Source organism: Nothoprocta perdicaria, unplaced genomic scaffold, assembly GCF_003342845.1.
Source record: "Nothoprocta perdicaria isolate Ctin4 unplaced genomic scaffold, notPer1 scaffold_307, whole genome shotgun sequence".
Taxonomy (NCBI): Eukaryota; Metazoa; Chordata; class Aves; order Tinamiformes; family Tinamidae; genus Nothoprocta; species Nothoprocta perdicaria.
The window spans coordinates 396,078-420,678 of NW_020455541.1; the positions used below are offsets into that span (position 1 = coordinate 396,078).

General features: G+C 39.2%; 1 protein-coding gene and 2 long non-coding RNA genes across 3 annotated transcripts; 2 read left to right on the forward strand and 1 right to left on the reverse strand.

Annotated features, from left to right (window-relative positions):
* Nucleotides 1-944: 944 nt before the first annotated feature.
* LOC112950063 (serum albumin-like) lies at nt 945-12,336 on the forward strand. Its single transcript, XM_026042531.1, has 15 exons — nt 945-1,089; nt 2,320-2,380; nt 3,195-3,327; nt 3,766-3,980; nt 4,682-4,814; nt 5,457-5,554; nt 6,521-6,650; nt 7,538-7,752; nt 8,176-8,308; nt 9,000-9,097; nt 9,308-9,446; nt 10,019-10,242; nt 10,776-10,908; nt 11,915-11,971; nt 12,207-12,336. The coding sequence occupies exons 1-14, from the start codon at nt 1,008-1,010 to the stop codon at nt 11,963-11,965; spliced, it is 1,845 nt and encodes a 614-aa protein (XP_025898316.1). The 5' UTR covers nt 945-1,007; the 3' UTR covers nt 11,966-11,971; nt 12,207-12,336.
* LOC112950066 lies at nt 3,384-15,336 on the reverse strand. Its single transcript, XR_003249939.1, has 3 exons — nt 15,273-15,336; nt 12,991-13,121; nt 3,384-3,462 (listed from the first exon to the last, which is right to left on the reverse strand). It is a non-coding gene; the product is annotated as an uncharacterized LOC112950066 (long non-coding RNA).
* A 526-nt stretch (nt 15,337-15,862) lies between these two features.
* LOC112950067 lies at nt 15,863-24,364 on the forward strand. The gene is made up of 3 exons (XR_003249940.1): nt 15,863-15,911; nt 17,225-17,320; nt 24,342-24,364. It is a non-coding gene; the product is annotated as an uncharacterized LOC112950067 (long non-coding RNA).
* Nucleotides 24,365-24,601: the final 237 nt, after the last annotated feature.

Sequence of the window (24,601 nt, forward strand, 5' to 3'; positions counted from 1 at the left end):
GTTTACATACATATTTGGCAGTTATTCATGAATAGCAGCAGTCATAGACAAAGAAAACCTGACCTCGCAAGTCAGAAGCTCAGATCAGCCCCTCTGCTGTCTGGGCAGCCTTCTTCTCGGATGTTGCTCTATGTGCTCTAAGGCTGGAAATAGCCTCATGCAGTTTAAGAGTGTCAGTTCCAAATAACAGATAGAGATTCAGTGTTCATTTATTACACTTTGAAACTACATATCTTGGGAGATTCAGCTTGCTTCCTGTCTGTTCCACACTTGTAACTTCTGTTTTTTAAAGAACTCAGAAGTTAACTGAATTTGAGAAGCCGTTTACCATCTTTGTGCTGCTCATCCCTGTATTTTACCACAATGTACTTCTTTGTCAACCAAATCAAGAACTAGATTCAGTTGTGCACTTGTGCCATTCCACAATGAAATGCAGTTTCTTAAATCTTCAATTTATTTCTGTCACTGGAAGACTTTAAAGCACCTAGAATATCCTAAGAAACTTGCAATCTCTTATCTTGCAAAGTGATTTGAAATGAAAATGTTCTACAGAATGCTGTAGTGAATATGTGAACTGCGTCCTAGCTAGGTGAACAGTTACTGTACAGTACCAATTCGCTGTGCTTTTGAACAAATACTAGCAAGAGAGAGGCATGGCTATAGGATTAGACTTGATGACATTTTTGTCTGATGCCTTGAACCCCTTGTTTGTAATTTGATAAGGAAATTTACGCAAAACTTTATCTATTTGGGTGCTGGAAGGTTCAACCTCTTCAGGACAGAAAGGTCTAGAGTAAAGCATAATAAACAAATAATATCAAATTCATTTTTGGCAAGGACATTCTCAGTTTTGTAATCTCCTTCAGACCTAATGGAAATCTACAAATGCCAACTGTAAGGTTAATAATTGACAGACACTGTCTCTTAAAGAGTATAAAAACAAATGCTTTCCCTACAATCTTCCTAGCATTTTCTCGGTAATTCGGCCCACATAATAATCTGCAGCCATGAAGTGGGTAACGTTAATTTCCTTTATTTTCCTCTTTAGTTCTGCTGCTTCTAGAAATCTGAGAGTTGCTCGAGACTCAGGTAAGAACGGACTAATTAATTGTCTCTGCAATCTGTTACGTGATTTTGATGATGATTTTGATGTAATTTCTTGAACAATGTATGAGAACTTGATCCAAAGTCAGCTAAAAAGAATAGAAAAATTGGACTGAGTTGAAAAGAAGCTGAACAAAGGAATCTTGAAGGGATGGGTGGGCCATTCCAGGCCATTACTTAACCAGGCGAGGAAATGTGCTAACGCATCCTGGGCGTGAAGAAGGGCTGATCGTTCAGAACCTGTTACTTTCACCTTGGAGCCAGTGGACGCACTGTGCTTCTGCAAATGCACTCTTGGAAGTGGTATTGCCATACTAACTTCCTCAACAACTAAAATACAGTAGGTGGAAGGTACGTCACAAATCTCAATAGCAGTCTGGCCTGTAACACTGGCCCGTTGGGTCATTTTTTCACATGTTACGAAACTTAAGACCTCACTCAAATATTTCTGCAACAAATCCTAGATTTTTCTTCCCAATTAATTTTTTGATTTAGGTATGAAAACACCCACATTTAACAAAACTGTTTTCAGGAGYGGGCCTGGAAACGTTCGCAAACAACAGCAATTTAAATTTGAATTGCATTTTTCAGCATTCTATGCATTATTATCAATGCAGGTTGGTTGACCTCAGTTCAGGTAGAGGAATTGATGGAATGGGGGATTTTTTTTCTGCCTTCCTACTCATGAAGTACACACATGATATGCATTCATTGAAAGACAGGTATGAATTTGCCAAGTTACTAATTTTAGGTCTGAAAAATTAACAACTCTACTAATGCCTATCCAGTCAGACTGCAGCTGCATTGTTTTATTTATAATGCAGACATTACCATGTTGTTCATTATGCAGAGCACGTTTGCTAACCATTACCAATTACCTACAGCAATCATGGTAAATATTTGAATTACGAATATGTTTAGAGAGTTAAATGTTCTATTAATACCAATTGCACATTTGAGTTCCCGCAGAAAGATGAGCTGAAAAAAAGCTTAATATTCTCTGAAAAGCAGTTCAGAGTTTCCAGGATGATATGCCATACAAAGCTGGGAATTCTACAAGTACTTAGTATTTCAAAAACAATAAAACTTCATCAAGCACAGGAGCTGGTACATGTTGAACATCTGAAAGTCCCGGACTGACCAGAACATATTCTTCGAGGGATCTAGCAAGCAAATGTGACAATGATCATCACTGGTCTTTCCTTTYTTTCCTAGAGCACAAGAGTGAAATTGCCCATCGGTTCAATGATTTGAAAGAAGATACATTTAAAGCAGTGTAAGTGAAGGCTCAACTTGGAATATCTGCTTGTTTTTCATTTTGCTTTCTGTGTCCAATATCAGGAAAAAAAATCCTATATGAGCTAGCAAGAAAAATATGTACCACACTGAACCTTAGCATAAGGTTAGCTTTCTTGCTAATTAGTATACATTCTCTAAGCCTAGAGATACTTTTAGACCTGCAAAAGTCAAGATGACCTTCTTGGTCCCTGGGAACACAACCTTCCACAGTAACACCTGTGGTAACACCTGTGGTAACACCTGTGTTCCTTATATGACAATAACATGAGCAGGAGTAATGCAGTTTTGATAATCTTTGGATGAAGAGAAGTTATTCAGGAATGAAACCTAAACAAAAGGCTGAACAACCCCTAAAAATAAACCTATGACAGGCTTCTGAGAGAATTCCATTATCTGCTGTAGAAAAATGCCKTGGGGAATAGCAGAAGTCCCTGACAGGAATATAACTTCTTCTGGAAGAAAAAAGTCTGCTCATTTATACAACAACAGCTAATACAGCTTAGTTTGTGGTTCTTTTGAACGAGCTAGGTAGAAGGGATAGATAACTCAAATCAGAGTCTTTTCTGCATTGCTTCTAGTGTGTTACAACTTATATGCTTGGGAAGTAAAAGCTGAAAATAAAGTTGAGAACATGAAGGAAGCAGAACCCAGTATCATGATCTTCCTGCTACTCTTTTTTAACCATTTATGCCTATCATTTTAACTAACAGTCTTGAATTCAGAACCTACTTTGGAAATTACAACGTTTGGATTTCTTACCTACATATTCCGAACTATGCTTTGTGTTTCAGCTCCATGATTACATTTGCCCAGTATCTCCAGAGATGCTCTTACGAGGGACTGTCCAAGCTGGTGAAGGATGTTGTTGACCTGGCACATAAGTGTGTGGCCCATGAGGATGATCCTGAGTGCACAAAGCCTCTGGTATGCAGTGAATCCTGTGGTATTCTGCTTCTCCTGTTTTTATGCAGCTACCAAAATTATCCTATAGGGAATTTATACTCGATACTTTCAGACTATCAGGTTTTGATGCTTCCGAATTCCACTTCCTTGATTCATCTGAAATTTCATTTTAGTGAGAATATATGTGAAAGGTCATCACTGTATGGCACAACATATTTTTAAATTATATATAAAAAACAATTTTTTGATAATTTTTTTATAATGCTGTTGATACTAGACCCCATTAAAGAAAACTTTATGAAATTGTTATGAAAAAATGGATTGTTTTGATTTATGCTCTAAGTCCTACCTAGAAAAAATGCCTTTATATGCAAAAGAAAATCCAAATTTAAAGAGCATATGCATTACCTGTCCTATAAACAATTATAGTTCTGATCCATATCATTTTTTCCCTTTTAGCCCTCAATTTTCCTGGATGAAATCTGCCAAGTAGAAAAACTCCGTGACTCATATGGTGCTATGGCTGACTGCTGTGGTAAAGCTGATCCCGAAAGAAACGAGTGTTTCTTGTCATTTAAAATTCACCACCCAGACTTTGTTCAGCCATACCAAAGACCAGCTGCTGATGTGATCTGCAAAGAGTACCAGGACGACAGGGTGTCACTTTTGGGACAGTAAGAAAACCACTGATATCCTATTAGTTAAATATTTAATTATACAAAAGAGGAGGATTTCCTAGGTAAACAAAGTGTGTAGACATACAGAACATCTGAAAAAGCATGCYGTCTCCTATCTACATGCATGAAACAGCTAGTCAATCAAGATAGGACAGGCTTCTCCACTCAGACTTCAGTTTAAAAAAAAAAAAAACCCATACTTTTATAGTTAAATTTTTTCTTTTTTGCAATTGTTTTGCTAAAACAAAAAACACCTGTAACTACGTAAAAAAAAAATCTTGAAAATCCCAATGTTTTCACTATTGATTTAATAATTTATTTGCTCCACCTTCTGCCTCTACTTCCCCATTGTAATTGGAAAGGATGCATATACACTGAAGAGTATATCATTTGGCCAAAGTATTAAGAAAATGGGCTTGGATTATTTGTTTCACTGTCAAAATCAAAATTTGCAGATATTTGACAATGCATTTAAGAAAAAAAAAACCATACAAAATCAGACTCAGTGAAGATATAGCAAGTTCATCCTTCTATTGCTACCTTCTGCTTTTAAAACACTAAYGTTTAGCACTGCATTTCTTGTTAGCAGGCATTTATCATTAGTTTTTCTTTGGAAAACTAAAAGTAAAAACGAAGCCATACAGAGATCTGATGCCATTTGCTGAGGTACACTACTTATGCTGTCTTCTTTCTTACAGTTTCATCTATGCTGTTGCAAGAAGGAACCCCTTCCTTTATGCCCCTGCAATCCTTGGTCTGGCTGCTGATTATGAACATGCACTTCAGGCCTGTTGCAAGGCAGATGATGTCGGTGTTTGCTTGGATGAAAAGGTAGAACTGACTTTTCACTTCGGGTAAAAACAACATTTTGGTCTGCTACAGAAAGGTCCCTTCTGCTCTTGGCAGCAATTCTCTTTAAGTTTAAAAGTGTTCTTAAAAGGCCAACATCAAATAACGGTTTATAGTTCCAAAACCAACTTTTCTATGGTTCAGCAATTCAGTAACCATTTATATATGGTTTATGAAGAAAGGCTCTACATAGAAGGGAAGGTATTAATCATGTTTTAGCCATGTGGCTCAGTATCAGTAACTTCCATGCATTTTTGCATTTTGGGGAGTTGTAGTCCAGCTTTCTTCAGGATGGCAGGAGCCACTTTCTTCCTTTGTACTGACTTCCACATGGTCACTGGGATGCTCTGCAGGACAGCTTGAGGCCTCTGAGGCCACTGAGTTTCAATTAAATTAATATTTTGTGGGCAGGGGAGGATGAGTAGAAGAATTGTACCATGCCATAACATGGATAGACTAGAAGCTAGATACTGGGCCATGAACTGGTCAAGACTAAGAAATTCTCCACTTAGATTTTCACAGTTAATCAGACAAGAATCTGCTGTGTTTCTGAAGCGGGCTTTTCAGAGTGTTTTTTTTAAGTGTAATCAATTTAATGTAACAACGTGCATCCTATTATCACAGGCAGCTGTCATCAAGGAGAAAGCCAAGAAAATAAGTGTGAAGCACCAATACACTTGTGGAATCCTCAAGAAGTTTGGAGAGAGAGTTTTCCAAGCAGAGTACGTTCCACTTACTGTTTTATTACAAGTCGCTATCCTAAACCAGAAATTACCCAAGAGCAAAATATCAGCATATTCAATTCAATTCCATCTGCAGAGTTTGGAAACTGTATTTATGATAGTTCCTAGTATGCTTTTGCCTGAGGGACATTCTCCAACAAAATAGGAATTAGTGTCTAAACCTTTCAACCTAGGGTGTGCCTGCAGTGGTTTTTTTCTGCCCAACTATTTGTAAATAATGAATTGAATTCTGACGAGGTTTCTTTATAAAGACAGTGAGCAAAGTGAAACCTGTCTACTGTAGTGTGATAGGATGCGAGTGGGACACTAGGGTGTCACTCAGGATGAGACCTTCCAGTGTGTTTAACCGGTGCCTTTGCCAAAGCTGTGCCGGCAGCTTTTTGTGATAAGCATATTTGTACACTGCAAATTAAAATGCCAGTTGGAACCTGAAAGCAATGAAAATGTCAGACTTGGCAGAATCACAGTTCTTGCCAAAGGCAGACTTTTCAGATTAAGAAGGACTTTCTGCAATGATTAATGGATCATCTGCCTAAATACAGAAAACTGTGTTGATTCTTTGGATCCTCTAAAATGCTGAGATTGCCTGGAATCACCTTATGAAATATCGTTAACTTCAGTTTTAAGATTTAATTCAAGACAATGGGCATCTCAGCTAGGTTATCTAGAGATCCTTCACAGATAGACTGAGATATAATGAGAACTGCTTCCTGGTATCCCCTAACGTGGAGATCTCAGATAACTCACACAGTAATTCTTTAAAATAGAAAGAGACAAGTTTGTGATGGTTTAAGGTGGTTATGTTTCTAGCAGGCTCAAGTTAGTTGAGAAGAATTGATGAATATTTCCTTCAAACATTGCCAATTTAGAGGATCATAAGTGTGAATGACTTGCAAATTTTCCATTCAATATTGAACTTTACATGAAATTTCTCTTCCTTTCTAGTAAACTTGCTCGTCTTAGCCAGAAATATCCCAAGGCTCCTTTCTCAGAACTTCATAAACTTGTAGGTGATCTTAAAGGTATCTACAAGGAGTGCTGCGAGGGGGACATGGTGGAGTGCATGGATGACAGGGTAAGCTGCACAGTTTTGGAAAATATTTACATATCTGAAAAGTATTAGGAAGACAATTTCTGTATCTGTTCAGTCACAGTCCAAAGCAGTTGTATTCAATACTTGTGGTGAGTTCCATAGCCATTAAAAAAAATAGTTTAAATAACTGTTACTGATGTTTGATTTTTGACCGGTTCTGACTCAAGCCCTTTATGATCATATCAACAGGGAATCACTACTTAAAACTGTAGTATGTTTCTTTGCTTGAATTCAAAACATTTGTCAGAGAGATGGTCCAAGTCAACAGCTGCATACACAGAGCAAGCAGAGGCAAAAAGGCCAGAGGATTTTTCCAGTCCTGCTGCATGGACTGCTATTATTCCAGCTTTCCTGTAGTGTCAGTGAAGTCTAGAGGGCAGCTCCTATGAAAAGACTTTCAAAGTGCAACAGTAATTTGACTTAAAGATTGTCTGCCCGCCTGGGACCTATACATGGTTCTGAAAACTGTAAACAGCTGGTGTCCTGGGATGGTTTTATGACACTATATTTTTTAATACTGCCTTGTGTATCAGAGGTGGGCATATGGTGGGACTAAAAGTCAATGAAGTGAGTCCTTTGCAACAGACCCCTCGGTGACTTTCACTGCCTTCCAGGCTACTTGTCTTTTCACTCTTTCTAAAATCCAGGAGGGAGCCTCATTCTCCCCAGACTCCCAAGRGCAAACATCATTCTCAACAAGCACAGAAATGTCATGTCTTTTTTCTATGGGTACCTGATTTCTTTAGAAAACATAAGTGAAATGGTGACCTAAACAAAAAGAAAGGAGTCTGGGAAAGAGTGGAATTTAAGTAATCTACTTTTAAGTTATGTTTTCATAACTTGTCTAATAATATGCTTTAATTCTACAGGCAGAGGTTGTGAACTATATGTGCTCTAAACCTGAGGTTTTCTCAAGCAAAATCAAAGGCTGCTGTGACAAACCAATTGTGGAACGAAGCCAGTGCATTATGGATACAGCTTTCGATGATAAGCCTGAGGATCTCCCTTCACTAGTTGAAAGATACATACACGAGAAGGAAGTGTGCAAGCACTTTGACGCTGACCATAACATGTTCATGGCAGAGTAAGTAATGGCAGAGGAAGCAATGGCATGTGTGGGTTTCAATGCTGAGAAGTTGTGAGCACTRCATAAATTAATCTTCTTGATTAAAATATGAGGTCTGAGCCTTCTGCTCCTTGAAATTAACTGCTCTCTTTTCTAAGCTATCGCATTTTACAACACCAGAAAAACTGTGGTTTTCTGGGGGGGGGGAAGGGGGGCGGTGCTCCGTTTGCTTAAAAAGCATTCTATCTTGGGACAATGTTTTGTTCTTCTTGCCTTTGCTGGCTAATGATAGAATGGCTACAGCCTATTAAAGTGAACATCCAAGGTTCATTTTCCAGCTTGCTTGATCCCATCTGAGTAACTGCCAGCGTCATTTTTCTGTGCACAAAGAAGGCAGCATGCTATTCCTTAGCTCTAATGCTGTCACATTATATCTTTCAGGTTTGTTTATGAATACTCAAGAAGACACCCCGAGTTTTCCACTCAGCTGATTCTGAGAATCGCAAAGGGCTACGAAGATCTCCTGGGCAAATGCTGCAAGACCGACAACCCCGCTGAGTGCTATGCACATGCTGTAAGTGCAAGGCTTTCTTTGTGCTTAACTGCAGTTGGTGGGGACTTATCAAGGAATAATAGAGTTGAGGAGCTCCAGTAGAAGACCAGACAGGAAGCATTTCAGGAGCCTTATTCAAGAGAAGTTGGGATTCTGAAGGGAGAGGAAACAATTCAGTGCCCAGTACAGAGATATAGAGTCTTCTCAGAACAAGGATTAACTTAATCGGACATTTTAAGAAGTCCCAAACTAGTCTTACTCTGTTGACTGATGCATCTGTTTCTCCCAAGTGATCTGGTTTCTTCAAAGTCAAAAGACTAAAGGCTGGTTAGCAGATTTATTCCGCGGGCTCCACTGCAAATACTGAGATAACTGGTTATGAGGGGAGCCTGTGTGGCCAGATCTGAGGTACTGAGTATGGCACAGCAACAAGGTAACATGGTCTTAGGCTACACGCCTGACTCATTTCACTATCAGCAACACAAATGGCACTCCTTACTTGTCAGCTTGCACACTGGAAGGACTTGCTCAATTTATAGCACGTGGGGAAGATCAAAATATTGTAAGAATTTCAGCTACAAGAATTATTCTACTTGTAAAATGGTTATCCAACAGCTAATGAGATTTAAAGGAGACCAAAAGGTCCATTTCTATGACTGTGACCAGGCTGTCCTGATGTAATGCCATTATTAAATTTAATAATCATTTACAGGAGGAAGAACTGAAAAAGCATGTTAAAGAAACTGAGGATGTTGTAAAGGTCAACTGTGATCTTCTTGCTGAGCATGGTGAAAAAGACTTCCTCAAAGCGTAAGTATTTCCAGTGAGCACTCTCAAGTGTGAGCAGTGGGTCAGCCATACCTGCTTTGGGTAGGTCTGTTCACACTTGGCTTCTATTTTCATTTCACTGGTTTATCTCAGTGATTCGGTTCAGAAAATATTCTTCAGATGATTCTTCAGATGCAAACAATCTTTTTTTTTTTTTTTTTTTTTTTTTTTTTTTTTTTTTTTTTTTTTTAGAATTCTGGTCCGCTACACTAAGAAAATGCCTCAGATGCCAACTGATAACTTGCTTGAAACTGGGAAGAAAATGACAGCTGTTGGTGCTAAGTGCTGCAATCTCCCTGAAGCTGAACGCCTACCTTGTTCTGAGGGATATGTGAGTGGACTCATTAATTCTCGCTACTTCTCTTCTACCTTTCTTCTCAAAAATGTTGTATTTTGATACAATGTTAAAAATACAATTCATATTTTGTTTATGAACCCTAAACTAAATATCCACATAACAGAGTTTGAATTCTGTTCATTTTTAATGGACATGAGAACCCAAGTGATTCTCTAGCTTGTGAAAGTTATAGCTAAATTTATTCTCCCCCCAGAAAGCAAAAGTCACTTTGATTAGGTCAATGGAAGCTTGCATTTGGGAAATCTAAGCAGTTTCTGACAAGAAAACTACTGACTGAATTTAGCATAATGGTCAAATTGTTTGCAAAATATATCAAGCAAATTATTTTAAGTATTATTAATATTAAGTATATATTAATATATTAATTATTATATATAATATATTAATATATTAATATATTAATAATAGTATATTAAGTATTACATCAAGTAAATTATTTTAAGTCTACATTTAAATGTAAGAGCTCCCACTTGCAACACAAGCATTATACATTCGTTCTATTATTGCAGGCTTAACTAGTGTTTGTCCTTGCTTTCTTTCCTCAGCTGAGCATTGTGATTCAGGATATATGCAGGAAACACGAGACTACACCTATAAATGACCAAGTTGCCCACTGCTGCAGCGATTCCTACTCTTGCAGGAGACCTTGCTTCACTGCCATGGGAACAGATGACAAATACGTGCCTCCAGCATTCAATCCTGACATGTTCAGCTTTGATGAAAAGTTGTGCACTGCTACTCCCGCTGAACAGGAGGCTGGACAGATGAAGTAAGATTAAAAAGAAAAATAATAAGTGTAGAAAAATCTCTGCAGTGTAACTCTTCTTTGGGGAACAGGAGGTAAACCACAGGAAGTCTCTTGTGGTATCTGACAGGAACTTCTCTGGAGAGAGGGAATACTGGACAGAATGTGTGCTGGTATTGAGATGCCCAGGGTATGACATCATGTAGTTGGAGAGAGGCAAAATACGACATTTCCTCTCAGTGAAATCCACTCCCTAGCTGACCAGGGTTATGTAGATCTACTGCCAGTGTACTTAATTAAAAGTCACCTGATTTGGTAAGGTTTTCATCTTAACTGCAAAGCTAAGAAAAATAAAGAAAAGGAAGGGAAAAAAAAAAGAAAACAAAAAGAAAGACAGGGAGTTGGATGTCACAGACTGATGTAGGCTCCTTAGGGCATGACAGAAAGCCTCAGAAATTATCTGCAGAAGTTTCTGCAGATATTAATAGATATTCTGAACTGGAAAAATCAAATTATACCAGGGAGCATTAATTACATATTATGGCTTTTTTTTTCAGATTGCTTATCAACCTCATCAAACGCAAACCTCAGATGACAGAAGAACAAATAAAGACAATTTCTAATGGTTTCACTGCCATGGTAGATAAGTGCTGCAAGCAATCAAACATTGAGGCGTGCTTTGGAGAAGAGGTATTGCTTCCCTCCCTTATTAAAAAAATAGTATACAGGTTTATCAACAGGAAGCCATGCATTAAATGGTTATGCAGACTGCACTGGGCCCCTGTGCCCATATAGCCCTTGCAATAGATTTGCCTATAGGACATAACATATATCTTCATTTACACACAGATTGTAGTCAGGGAATAATGTCACGTGGAAGTGATGCTGGAGGTCTTCTAGACCCATCCTCTATTCAGTGTAGGACTGAATTCTAGGTTAGAGGACATTGCTCAGAGTCTTCTCCAGGAGAGTTTTGTACATCTCCAAGGATGGAGATTCTATAAATGGTAGTTGAAAAACAGGCATGTTTAAAACTGAAGCTAAATATTTAACACACGTGAACTTCCTTTTGGGATACAGATTCTTCTAGGGCACCAAAAATTATCAGTAAAGAGTGCATCTGAGTAAATTATGAGAGTTCTACCAAATATAGATGTATTGGCAGGGCAAGTCTATCTGATTAGGTCCTGTCAACAGTTAATAGTTATTCCATTTTCTCCAAACCAGTTAGCTACGAACATGTTCATTCATTTGGCATTTGCTCTTTCCTAAAATAACCTCAGGAAGGGCTCATCTATAGCCGTATTGTTCAACAGGCTCCAAGCGTTTGCAACAAATGTCAGTTTGCCAAGAGCAAGCATTATCATTTTAAACAATGAAGATTCTATAGTAGCTATAGCATAAGCTGCTGCCTATCTATTGACTTCGTTTATTACCCAACTATTACATGGCTAAGTATATTAGAAAGGCCTGGGAACAACTTACTTACAACTTAATACTCGCTCTAAAAAAAATATTTTCTAGCTTTGCAAGATATGCAGCATACAGGAGTACACAGTTTTTCAATTTAGAAAGCTACATTTGACCTGTAACACAGACACAAGATTTGAGGTTTAGGAAAGGTTTGTACTCAGGCACTATATGATTTACTCCCTTTGATTCATTTCTCTCACAACTGCTTGTGTTGTTTTTTCAGGGTGCAAACCTAATAGTCCAGAGCAGAGCCATATTAGGAATTGGAGCTTAATACAYGGTAGGTAACAGCAATAATATGCTTATATTGGAAGATTTTCTTATCATTCCCTGACTACCTTTGCAGATAATTATTTCAGAGCAAATAATCATCCTGCTTCCTTGAACCACTATGAGTTTGCTGTTTCTGATATACAGCTTACCATCTGCACACAAGCATATAGCATACAGAAAAGTACAGTCCTAGTAGTATGCTACTGTTTTACCAAATAATTGTTTTAATTTCTCCTATCTAGGTTGCCAGTGGGGAAAATAAGAAGATAAAAGTGTTTCTGTGCAACTTCTCCTCCCCATGACCTTTTTTCCTTGGTATTGAATGGCTGTTTCTTAAATCTTCAGTGTTTTGTCAAACCATGTGCTTTTTCAGAAACTTTTCAATCCTACTACTTCAAAAAAAAATGAATAATAAATAAAAGCTTTATAAATCTGCATCTGTCCTGGTCTTCTGATGATTATCAGTATTCCCTAGAGAGCTGCTCTAGCAGCGTATTTGTGGACACTACAGGCAGTCCATTGTTTTCTTTCTCTTGTATTTCTCGCTCGGTAAAATACATGTATGTCCCACCCATCAGTCCATATAAACACAAGTAGGTTAGTCAGGTTTTAATATCCTGACTCAATTACAGGAACATTTGCTCTTCAACCATTTTATTTATATAGTAAAAGAACGTTCCAAGGAACTGCTCCATCTGCCTAAGATGATAAGCAACTTGCCCTTAGAGAGAGAAACAGATTTTTTTATGTCAGCCAACAGTCAAGTATTTCTTGATCTGTGAAGAAGTTAGATACAGACCTGATTTTAGCCATTTCTATTCATGTCTTCAGTTCTTTTCAAAGAACTCTTACTTTACAGAATCCCTTTGAGAGTCCTACAGTCTAAATCATGCCCTTCATTTCAGGAACTTCCTCATAGAGAAATTTAGGGGTTCGATGTCACTAAAGCACTTCCTGGCCCATTAACACAGAAAAACAGGTCTACTACATCAGAATGATGGATGAAATTTTTGATTAAAATCTTACCAGGCTGCCACGTTTCATTTGGGTACTTTTCTTGGCCTTGAAATTCTTCACGAGTTCTAGGTTTCACAAATGGTGAATTTTCTGCAGAACTGTACAAGTATGCTCTGAATGAAACATTCGGATCCATAGATCTATACAGTGGAAAAATTAAATGAAACAATCACAAATTTTCCTGTGGCTGAAACTTTTGATCTTCCTATCACCTTAAGTCACAGTTAAGTGCTACTTCGGAAGAATTTCTATGACTTCAAGGCAGTAATAAACATCTTGCTGAAGATTTAAACTTTTGCAAAGTTGACCAGGAATCATCCATTAGTTGGTCACAATTAGGCTGTCACTTTATTCTTTTATTGCTCAATATTAGTTATTTTCCCCTAACCTATGGAAGTACAAACAGCCATCATAAATGACATTCACATTATGAGAAAAAATAAAGCTGATAGTTGTTCAGTGCAGCTGAGCCCAGCCTGCTCTAGGCCAGTGTTTTTGTATTTAAATTAGAGCAAGCCATGCTATTTCTGGGAAAAGCAGTGAAGCTTCCCAGTCAGTGCTATCTGCATATGTGTATCAGGAAGCATGGGTTTTGCCTTGGTTTTCAAGTTTTTGCTGCTACTCAGGCCCTCTCCTTTTACAGTTTGTAACGGGAGTGTTAGATTGCTGTCCGCTCGATTCGGTCTCTTCATTTGCTCTCTCTCCGAACAATCTCACATACAAACACCTTAGATTAAAGGCTCAGAGACCAAAAATATGTTTATAATGAATACTTTGGTAATTAGCTGGCTCCAAAGAGATAAAGAATTCATAGATCAATCAATCCCAAGCTGACTCTATCAATGCTGAAGACAGTAGCAAGGCAAGGAGCAGAATACAGTTGAATACCACCAACATACCCAAAAAGTGGGAAGAATAGAGGGAAACCAAAAACCATTTCTACCGGTCATAGGAGTCCTATGTGTTGCATTCTTGCACATCATAGTCCTTTCAGTTTACAGAATGAGAGATTATTGCAGCTGAGCTACAGCCTTATAGCAGTAGCTCAAGCCCCAGTGCTGATGTGGCTTTCAGCGAACCTGAGGAGCTTTTGCTCCCACGATGAAAAGGCCTCCTGGGCTCTGTTTGTGTTGTGAGTTTCCTCAACTGACATGTTCYTGGTTGGCTGGTTGTTTTTTTGCAATGAGATGACTTTCCTCTTTCCCTTCTAGAGTTTGAGTCAGAGGACACCTGCGCTCTGGCTAGGACCATGGCTACAAAAGTCTTCTTTAACCATGTTAGCATCTTCTAAAGAGGTAGGAAATCCTTCAACTATTTTCTGGAACATATTGAAACTTATACTATGAAACTTGAATGCTTATTTCAAATTTCAGAAAGGCCAGCAATTATCATAATTCTTGGTATGACACCTGCAATTTGTATGCATGCAACAGTTGCTGTAACAGATGATTTTAGAAGATTTTTAGTTTTCCTCTTGATCAAAGCTCACAGCAGCTAAAACTCACGGAAGAGTGCAGAAATACTACTCAGCATCCAAGGAAGGAGCAGGACACCAAATTAAAGTCGGTAGTAAGGTTTTCTGGAAGCCTGGCTCCTTGCTCGTGAACAACTGAGTTTGCAACAGCCTGTTCAACCAGCCAAAGCAGTTTTGTACAATCCATTTCGTGTGCTGTTTTAATATTTCTATGCTGTTTTATTATGATAATTCACTTAACAGTTTTTCTGGAACACGATGTGCCCTAAAGAAACTGAAACATCCCTGGAAAGAAAAAGCAACTAGCAATGGGTAACTTCCTGAAGCAGAGGCCTTAGTCACGCTGAGGAACATAGACAGCCACATGCTTTACAGCCTGTTTGTAAGCCCTATTTGGGGCCTTCTCATACCAGCACAGTATCAGGAACTTGACAAGCAACTGTTATGAAGTGTATCCCCCTCAGTCATGTGCAGACTAATTTTTGCTTTCTCCATTTTGACTTTCTCCATACAACACATCTCTCCTTTCTGTAAGTCAGCTATAATATAGAGCAAAGCCACGGACATAGAACTTAGAGGTATCACAGAACATATCCCTATGAATCAAATTGTCCAATTTTTAGAAAAACCCTGATGGGAACCTCACAYTCATCCTTTATATGAAAGACAATATTGACAGCATCAGCCACATCTACTTATTAATGCACATTTGCTCAGGCCTAACTCCTGTAAATTAGTCCATAACTGAATTTAGATATTTTATCCTGTAAAAAACAATCAACATAAATCACTAATTCATAAAGCATGCAAAACCTACCATTGCAGATCAAAGAAGCTCCTTCTGCAGATACAAAAATTTTCAGGATAGCAGTCAGATCCAGATGTTAAGAATTCCACTTTTTTCTTGGCTGGTTAAAAACAAAGCATTTTCTGCAACTTAATTGAAGGGTAACAAGCTACATTCATTCCCTTCTTGCTTTCTGCTTCAGTCTTTAATGTCTTCACCTGACACCCATCATGGCGCCGCATCAGCTATCCCTCCCCCTTGCCCAAAACTACTCATTATGAACTGCCCCTAATTCTTCATTTTCTATCTCTCCTCTTCCTACCTATATCCTGAAACATGTGACAATTGTCTATAACCAGGCTTTCCGATACCTATTTAAACAGTGGTTATTAAATCTTTTAAAAGAGGGTGTATTGGAAGCAGTCTTTTGAAGGGCATCTATAGAAAGTGTGGTAATTTCTTGGTCATAGCCTTTTCATGTTACTTCTAATTTTTCCTATTTTTTTTCCTGAAACTCATAGAACATCTTGACATTTTGCCCCAAGTTGCTCTGTTTTGATATTTGAGTATTTGAAATCACTGGTAGCAAACTAACATGGATTTTGGCTCTGTTTCTAGCTAGACCATACTGGCAAATAACAATCACTGAGAGTCTTCCCCAAAATAACAGTAAGTAAATAAGAAAATTGCTGGGTTTATATTGGAAAAAATACTTTCCATTAGGCAGAATAGGACATCTTGAAGAAAAAACAGGGTATGCTATGAAAAAGTTCCACACGCATTTCAAACTTCTGATTTTTTCCACTACTTCTGTCAAATGACATAAATGACATTGATCTTTTCATTCAAAAGAAAAATTTCAAAAAGATTTAAAGTATTTTTTCAAAAACATCTTCCTCCATTTTTGAACATCAGTATTCTAATAAAAATGCTTATATTGTCCTTGTCTCAATTCTTTTTTTCTACATTTTTTCTTTTTCTAATGAATTTAAGAATCTTTGAATTAAAAAAAAAGAGGAGGAAAAGTGGTAAATGTGACTGAGAAGACTTCTCCATTAAAAAAATCTTGAAATGTTTGGGAATTTCTGTCTTGTAATTTTTTAACATGGAATGTTAACAGCCATTTGGGGTAAAAACACAAGGAGTCAAATAATAATCCAAAAATAGATCCGAGTGATTTTCCTAGTTAAACACTACTTCTTAACATGCTTTTAGCTTTGTGTGTGGTGTGTTAAAGCTGTGTGGAGCTTTATAATGGCTTTCAATTTTTCATCTCATGTTTGTTACATTCAAGAGGTTGCAAGAATGTCTCYTTTGCAGCTGATTATGAGAATCACTAAAGGTTAGAAAGCATGTCTGAAAAATTGGCAGCACTGCTGAGTGCTACAGAAACGCTGTCCGAGATGCTTTTAGCACAAAATAAGAGCAAAAGGGTCAGTCATTGAGCCACTGTGGGCTGTGCATGTCTCAAAACTCGGAGCGTGTAAACCAACATTGGAGGTGCTTTTAAATCATGTTTTGGTTCTCCTGCGTAGTCCAATATGATTTCCTCAGGTCTGAGCTTTTTTGCTCAGAGATGCTACTGACAAGGATAGGAACCAACTTTCAGCTCTGAGGTCCAAGAGAGCTTCAAAACTTAGGCTAAGTGATGGCTATAAGTAAAACCAAACTGCTTATTGGGAGGAGAAGCCATGCTGAGTTCCAGGGTGAGTTTAATCCCAGCTGTTTGTGAAATAAGGCATCCCTCTCCATACCTCTGTTTCACACCCAGCTCACCAGTAGTACTTAGCTACCATGCAAGATCATGAAACTTTGCAGGACTTTTCAGCAGAAGAAACAACAGGGTCATAGATGCTCTGCACCGTAACAAGTGTGCGAAGATACTTACTTGGAGAGTAATRTGAACTTGGATTGTGAACAGCTTCGCCTCAGAAAAAAAATCAACTGAATATGCTGCTAACCACTATTTCATTTCCTTTCAGAAAAGCAAGTTGCAAAATCCCATTCAAGAGATACAAGAACTTCCAATGATAAACTGTGAACTCAGCTGTGCAGGGAGAAGCTGAATGGCTCAAAGCGTAAGCATTTCTCTATGAGCATCCTTAAGCATAAAGTRGTAAATGTATCTTTGTGTTTGTACCACTGAAGCTGTCCTTGTTGAGAGGTTGGATGAGTGCCTAACTACTATGATGTTGAGCTGAGTTTCCAGGATACATCTGTGTCTCACTACATGGTTTAAGATTTCAGCAGTCTGAATGGAAAGAGCATCCCACTTCAAGCTCTCTGTAGCTCTCTGGCTGCTGCTTTTCCTGTTAAGAAAATGCACGTTAGCTGGGCTTTGGCCATATCTTTTCTCACTGTACTGCTTGGTCTGGCTCCATGATTCACCCCAAAAAAATTATTCATATTCAGAAATCTGATCCATTTCACCAGGAAAATGTCTCAGGATAATCTAATTACAGTTTTTCTGAGAAAAGCCAAGCCTCTCAGCTCAAATTCAGGAATTTTGCAGGTGGTCATTGAAAAAAAAAAGTCTTCAGTGTATCCAATTCACTCAAAACAAGGAATTTAATGAGTACAGTTTATTCACTTTACAGCTGATGCATGAACTTGTGGGTTTGTCTTGTTTTTCCTTCTTTTTCACGGTGAGTTGGGACATCCTCTTTTAAAAATTTTCCACAGGTCMATAAAGACATTGTGGCAGTGATATTCACAGTTGAAAGATGCCGTTATTAACACAGAATACCAAAATCCAAGGAGCAGAGCTTCTTACAGTGCTGCTATCTCAGTTGGCTACATTGCAATTCRTAGCCTAGCAGAAGCTGATGTCATTGAATGCCTTAACTGAAATTATCATTGTGAATATTTAAGTATACTCAAGAAAAGCCTCCCACACTGAAGCAGGAAAGAGGATGTTTGGTCATGGAAGAAGTGTAAGTGTAATGCAAACAGGGCCAAAGGTGACAGTGAGTGCCTTTCTGGACATGCTGTGCACRACATACACACGCACTAATGACTGCAAAAACTTACACAGCGAATGCCTGTAAATACTTTTATATGAAATCAAGTAGCTCGGACAGCTAGAGTGGCTGTTTTCAGATGGCTTTACAGTGCATTTGCCCATGGATAATAAAAAAATAGTCTGTATGTATACATGAACTATTTCATCTCTGTGTTAAACTGCACAGCATCTATTTGCCACCCATGACACATATAGGTATTTTCAAGGCAACTGATCCTCTTCATTCTCGTAGCACAAGAATGTTAACAGTCACAGAAGAAGGTAGTATGGGTTGAAGGAGGGATCCAAAAAACAATGAAAATAGAGGGAGAACCAAGCCSATTATGTGAGGACACACAATCCACTTTTTCAGCTATTTAGTTTCAATGGCATTCATTGATTTTTCCTTACTCTTCTTGTATGCTGTGCTAAAACAACTCAGTAGGAGACATCAACAAGAAAAACAAGCTATGTACAGTAAACATGGCTGAAAACTCTTAAATCCCATTTTTAGAGTGGTACTATTTGTTTCCAAACCTATTTTTTTCCCTGAGGAGAAATTATAAACTTGACAGTATTTCAGACTTGGCGCAAACATTTTGGAAACTTTTTTTTTTTTTTTAATTAACCTGATCCTTCAGTGGTCAATTCATTAGCTCCACAGGAAACACTTTTCTATAATCAGTTTTGGAAATCAGTTTTTCTAGAACTGTACATTGCCTTGCTGACAACCAGAAATAAGCCCATGTAGCAAAATATCGATAATAGGAAGAAGTGCTGGAAACCTGTGCTTGATATAAAGGCAGAAGTCAGTGCCTCCTTACTCTTGGCTTTCCCTTGTTTGTAAGCTATCTGTAGGGTTTGATGATGAACTACAGAGATGGTGACTAGTTCCACTGACTCACGTTTAGGAATCAGGCCAAATTAGATGCCTACAACTGTCTTCTCTAGTGTGTATATCTGCTGCATAGATGTACATGAACACCACTGTGACTGTTAGGAGAGACTTGAACGAAGTCTACCACCATAAACCCAATCAGCACATGCACGGCAGCTGGTCTGCAGAAAACAAGATGTACATTGAATACCAAAAAGTAGGTTCAGAAATGTATTACCAGGGACAAGCTTTAAATCCAAAAAGGTTTGTTTACCAGAGCTTCAAAGCTCTTCTTAAAAACTATTTATTCAAATATATTCTTGTAGCTGTCAGGAAAAGATGAGGAAGTGCTAAATGTCACTGGCTTATTACAATGTTGGCCTGTTGTGGGAGCAGGGGGAGAAAAATGAGCACAGGGTAAAATTCCACTGAGAAACATGGACCTTAGCTGGAAGAAGTCCCTTAAAAAGTCTCCTAAGCAAGTCTGGTGGAGTGGAAGAAGGCAAAAAAAAAGCTTCCATTCACAGATTGAAGACCTAAACAACTGCTCGGCCATCAAGGCAAGTCCCCACCTCTCTCCAGAAGCCAGCAGAGACAGCAGAGYGTGGCTTCGAAAGGACCCCTGGACTGGCCAGCACAGTCTGCTCCGTGCACCCAGTGAAAGAGGCAGGCCAGATGGGACCTGAGGGGCAGGCTGCAAAGACCRCTGCCTCGGGACACCTGGCAGCATTAAAAACCAGTCTGGTGGCAGGAAGACTGCAAGAAGGAAAAATCTCTCAGGAGGAGAAAATAAATACATAAATAATCAAACCTCCAGGAGACCAAGGGGAAATTGCACACTGAAACCTATGACTCCACCAAGCCCAGAGTGACCTGTGCAAAGCTCAGGATCTTGGGAGAAGTGTCCTTCACCAGGCAGCCCCAGCAGCTAATTGGGACCCTCTGGGACACACAGGGGTTTTGCTTGGTGGCCCCAGGGCAGCTATAGCAAGTTCCTGCCTTTACCCCCTGCGCTGCGTAAGCAGGTCAGTGCAACCAAAGTTTGTGTTGTACTAAGATAACTGTGGCTGTTGTATTAAGATAACTTGTGTTTGACACATGGCAAGCGTGTTTCACTAGGCCAGACCATCACGCCTATAGGTGCCCGATAAAGACAAGGACAAGCTGGAAACTGCAGCCTTTGCACTTTGTGGTGGCCAGCTCAGATGGAGCCACCCCCTGCAGCATTTTGGAGCAGAGATAAAAGCAGGAGGATTTTGCTGAGGAAGTTGGGGGGAGATGGAAAAATTAAAGGGTTTTAACTGGAAGAATTGCTTGCTTCCTGCCCTCCAGGTGTTGTAGGTTTGTCTTGCATTCTCCTACTTCACTAACATATCCACTTTGCTTGCCAATAAAAAGTGTTTTGCTTTAGCAACCAACAAGTATTCAATAGCCACTATAGAAAACAGCATTTCCTCAAAGCTTTCACAGTAAATATTTCATATATATATATATACACACATATATATATAGCTCATATAGCTCCCTGCTGTCATCCACAACCCAGCCAGGATCGATGCTTGCTTCCTTCTTCCCCAAAGGTGATGACTAATCCAGCCCAGAGCCCAGCAAGTTGTTCAGTGCAACCAAGAGGGAAGAGAGAAGAACCCCTCCTGGGAAACAACCTCAGGCCCAAGAACGTTTCTTCCCATGTGTTCATCCCATTCTGTGTGAAGGAGTATGTCCTGCAGGGCAGAAGCAGGGGATCAGTTTTCTTGAGGAGACTTTACAAGCACCACCACTTGAACTACACTGGAATTTAAACCCTGACCAGAGGTGTCTGTCCTCCCTCCATTTCCAAGATAGCTATTTACTTTCTATTATCTTTTATAACAAAAAATGATGGCTAGAGGTTTCCTCTGAGGCGAGCCAGAGCTTGCAGCATTACTAGAGTACTCCTGTTCTATAGGAGAGGACGTTTTGCTCTTAACAGGCTCCTAGAACGGAGCTGAGGTGGGGGGAGTATGATAGGTAGAAASTGGAGTAGCTAAGTTATAGGGTACAACTCAGTTCTCATGTCATGAAGGAGACAAAATAACATTGCAGAATAAAAACAGTGCTTTTTCAGCTTTCATGTCACTCTCTGACACACTACAAATGGCAAATGTACCCTTACAAGCCCCAAGACAAAGGGCAAAGAGAAAAGCACTGATGAAAAAGTGGTCAACGAAACTTGTTTAATTCCCAGCCAAGTAACTCAGGGAAACTGAAGGACAGAGACCCTCAATGCCAATTTTTGGCAGCACATAGATGTKGTGTGGCCTGGCCGTGCTCCCAGCTGTCCTGCACAAGGTTAGCCCATCTCCTGTGCTGACCCGTTCCCACGCCCGCCCCACAACACCCTCAAGCAGGCCCTGGAGGGGAAATTCATCCCAAACACACAGGCTGTGCAAAGCACCTCAGGTGTGACTAAAAAGGGAGGAACAATTGGATATTATACAGATTTTTTTTTTTTCCATTCCCTGAAGAGAACCTGAACAGACCTCCTTATAGCTAAATACATTTTGTCTGCTACACCAGCATGATTATTTGTTCCTATAATATAGGCCAAGAGGCAGCAAGGCCAGGTGAGAACCTTTTAATGCCACGTCAAAAACCCCATTTTTCTCATGAACAAAAAATACTTCTCCACATACTGGATAAGCTATTAATTTACGAGCCCTTTAAAAGACAAAGGGGTCTAGATTAAAAACACAAGAACAGAGTAGATTAAGACATGCATTTTTGTCTAAATATTCCCAGTCTGGAAATCGTCTCCAGGTTAAAGAAAAGTCACAAATCATTTTGATAGAGTTAGTCCTTTCCATGGGCTGAAAGGAGCACTCCTGGCCATCACACCTTGCAGTGTTGCCACATAATTTCCCTGTTAAATAGTCTGCAGCTATCAAGTAAACAACTTGATTTTCCTCCCCATTTTTTTTCCCTCTTTTCAAGTTTGCTATGTCTACTAGAAAACACTTGTTGAAGATACAGGTAGGGAAGTTGTATAGTGTGTCCTACAACGTGCTTTAAGTTTTCAATTATGGTTTCAGTGTTAATCAGTGTGTTAATTGCCAAACTATGGTACCTTCTCTTAATTTGTTAATGTTACTAGAAAACCTTTTTAAAGAATATAATCTGATCATATTTCTAAATAGGAAAATATATCTTGAAATCCAGCCTACTGAGCTTCCTTTTATTTTTTTCTGCAAGTATGGATGCGAGTGGAATGGAGGTCTTGTAGATTCTTCTTTTTTGTTCCCTTTCTTACCCCCCGAAAACAGGTTGGAGAGGTCCAACACGCACCTTACACTGCACATCCCAAACTGCAGTTAAAACTAACATCAGGAAAARTACTCCCCAAATGGTATCAGTAAAGCATAGAGCTTTTAGACCTTGGCACTACCTGGGGAGAACCTGAATTTCCCCACTTCTATGAACCTCTTCTGATCATTGTTATTAAATTTAGAGTAGGTGTTCAGGATCTGAACTCCTGAACTCACAGAGCAAGAAAGCAAGAAGGTAATGCAATACTTAGATTACTTCTGTTATCAGAAGACACCATTTGTGGCTTGCAAGACTAAAGAATAAAGTACAAATAAAAGCTCAAAGAAACCAGCCCACACAAAAAACAGGTTCATCACAGAAGCCAGATGAACACTGCTTCTTACCAGCAAAACCAAAAATATCTCCTTGGGTTTGGACAAACCTGGCTGCACTTTGGGAATTACAGGCACTGACGCAACTGTATTGCAACCAAGGTTCAGTTTAAGACACAAAGACMTCTCAAGAAAGAGTGAAAAGAAGCAAAAGAGAAAAATTGCCAACAAAGCCTATTTAACCCACCTCTTCTGTGGTGGGCACACACAGAGCAAAAGATGCCCATGATTGAACTGCCACCTTTTCTAGGTGTAGGGAACGTCTCCCCCCTCAACCACCCGCAGCTGAGAGGGATTCCCAACGGAGCTGCACAGCTGCAATCGGCAGCTCTTGGCTCTGGCTGGAGCTTGCAGGGCAGTTTCTACGAGGGGAACAGCTGGAGACAGCAGTGCCCTCGAGAGGTGTAGAACTGAAGAGGCCAGCACAGTTCCTGCACAACACGGGCAGAACAACAGCAGAGACTCTTCATTCGGAGTTGTGCACTTTGCTGGAGCTAATTTCTAGGGCTCACCACGCTCTTGCATTCCAGATTAATATTATTCTATCAGTATCCTATCCTATCAATACTATACTTCGCTTCTGCAAATGACAGTGTTCATTGCAAACAGGTAGTCTGACACTCCAGCAGCATCAAGTTTTGAAGGAAAACTAGACCAGAGTTAACCATCCTGTTGAGTGTGGAAAAGGAGAGCCAAGGAATTAAACGTACAGATTTTAAGCACAGCAGCCATGTACGGATTCCTAAAATATTTAGGACAACATATGTAACTTATGTACTTGCACTTATGCACTTATGTAATCTCTGAAAAACACTCATCAGCATCACACTCAGTATCTCAGTTGTTTCTGCAATTCTTCTTCTAAAAATGTAACCCCACTCTCTTTCTCATATAATTTATAGTAACAACATTGCATTAGCTGGCAAAAATGGAATAGCAGGAAATCCCTCGTGCCTGGGGTAGCCCATGTTTTGGTGACTCTGTCTTCCAGGGGAGAAGAGCTTTCTCTTGTTTACTCCTGTGAGGTTGATGACGAGGACATATTTAGAAGTATGGTCAGTGACATCCAGATCAGAGACATCTTTCTGTCACTCACATCAATGTATTTCCCGCAGTGCAGCAGAGCTTGCCAGTGTCTTCCCAGGTAGATGTGATTTCACCTTAGATTTCAGGTCTTTTGCTCTGAGAAACACTCCTCTGCACTCAGAATCYGCTTTCCTCTCGATACCGTCTGTCATGATCATGAATGGCTTCAAGSAGCTTCTTTCACCACAGAACAAGGAAAACGTCCAGGCCAAAGGAACAAAAACCCTCAGCTTTATCCCTTCCATTAGATTTAAGATACTTATCCTTGCCTACCCACCTCTTTGCTGCAAGGATAAGCTGCTCTTTGAAACTACTCTATTGCCTGAAATACAGCATTTCAATAGTGCTGTAGACGATAAAAAAAATCACAGAAATTACTTGTGTTATTTAACTTGAGGATTAACTTGATTTTTCCCCTTCATTCTTCTCTTTTGTTTTATTTTCTTTCTCAAYTGCAGAAGCATTTTGACGCTATTAATGATGCAAATAGGGTAATTAGGAAGTTTTTGCACTGGGACATTTAGCAGCTGGGATCTGGAGAGGGCTTGTTCAGCAAGGAGAGATGCAAAAATCTCAGGTTAGCATCTGAACCTGGGATCTTCAGTCAACACTGAGGCTCCTCCCATACTGTTCACCTTTGAACAAATGTGTAAGTAAAAGAGATTTATATGCACGATAAAGAGCACACAAATGTTTAACTTCATGTTTGAAGTGTGAT

Bases quoted from the DNA above. Each gene is read 5' to 3' on its own strand.
- LOC112950063 (XM_026042531.1), top strand. From the start codon at position 1,008: ATGAAGTGGGTAACGTTAATTTCCTTTATTTTCCTCTTTAGTTCTGCT. The intron at 2,381-3,194 runs GTAAGTGAAGGC...TTTGTGTTTCAG, and splicing joins GAAGATACATTTAAAGCAGT to CTCCATGATTACATTTGCCC. The intron at 6,651-7,537 runs GTAAGCTGCACA...TTAATTCTACAG, and splicing joins TGGAGTGCATGGATGACAGG to GCAGAGGTTGTGAACTATAT.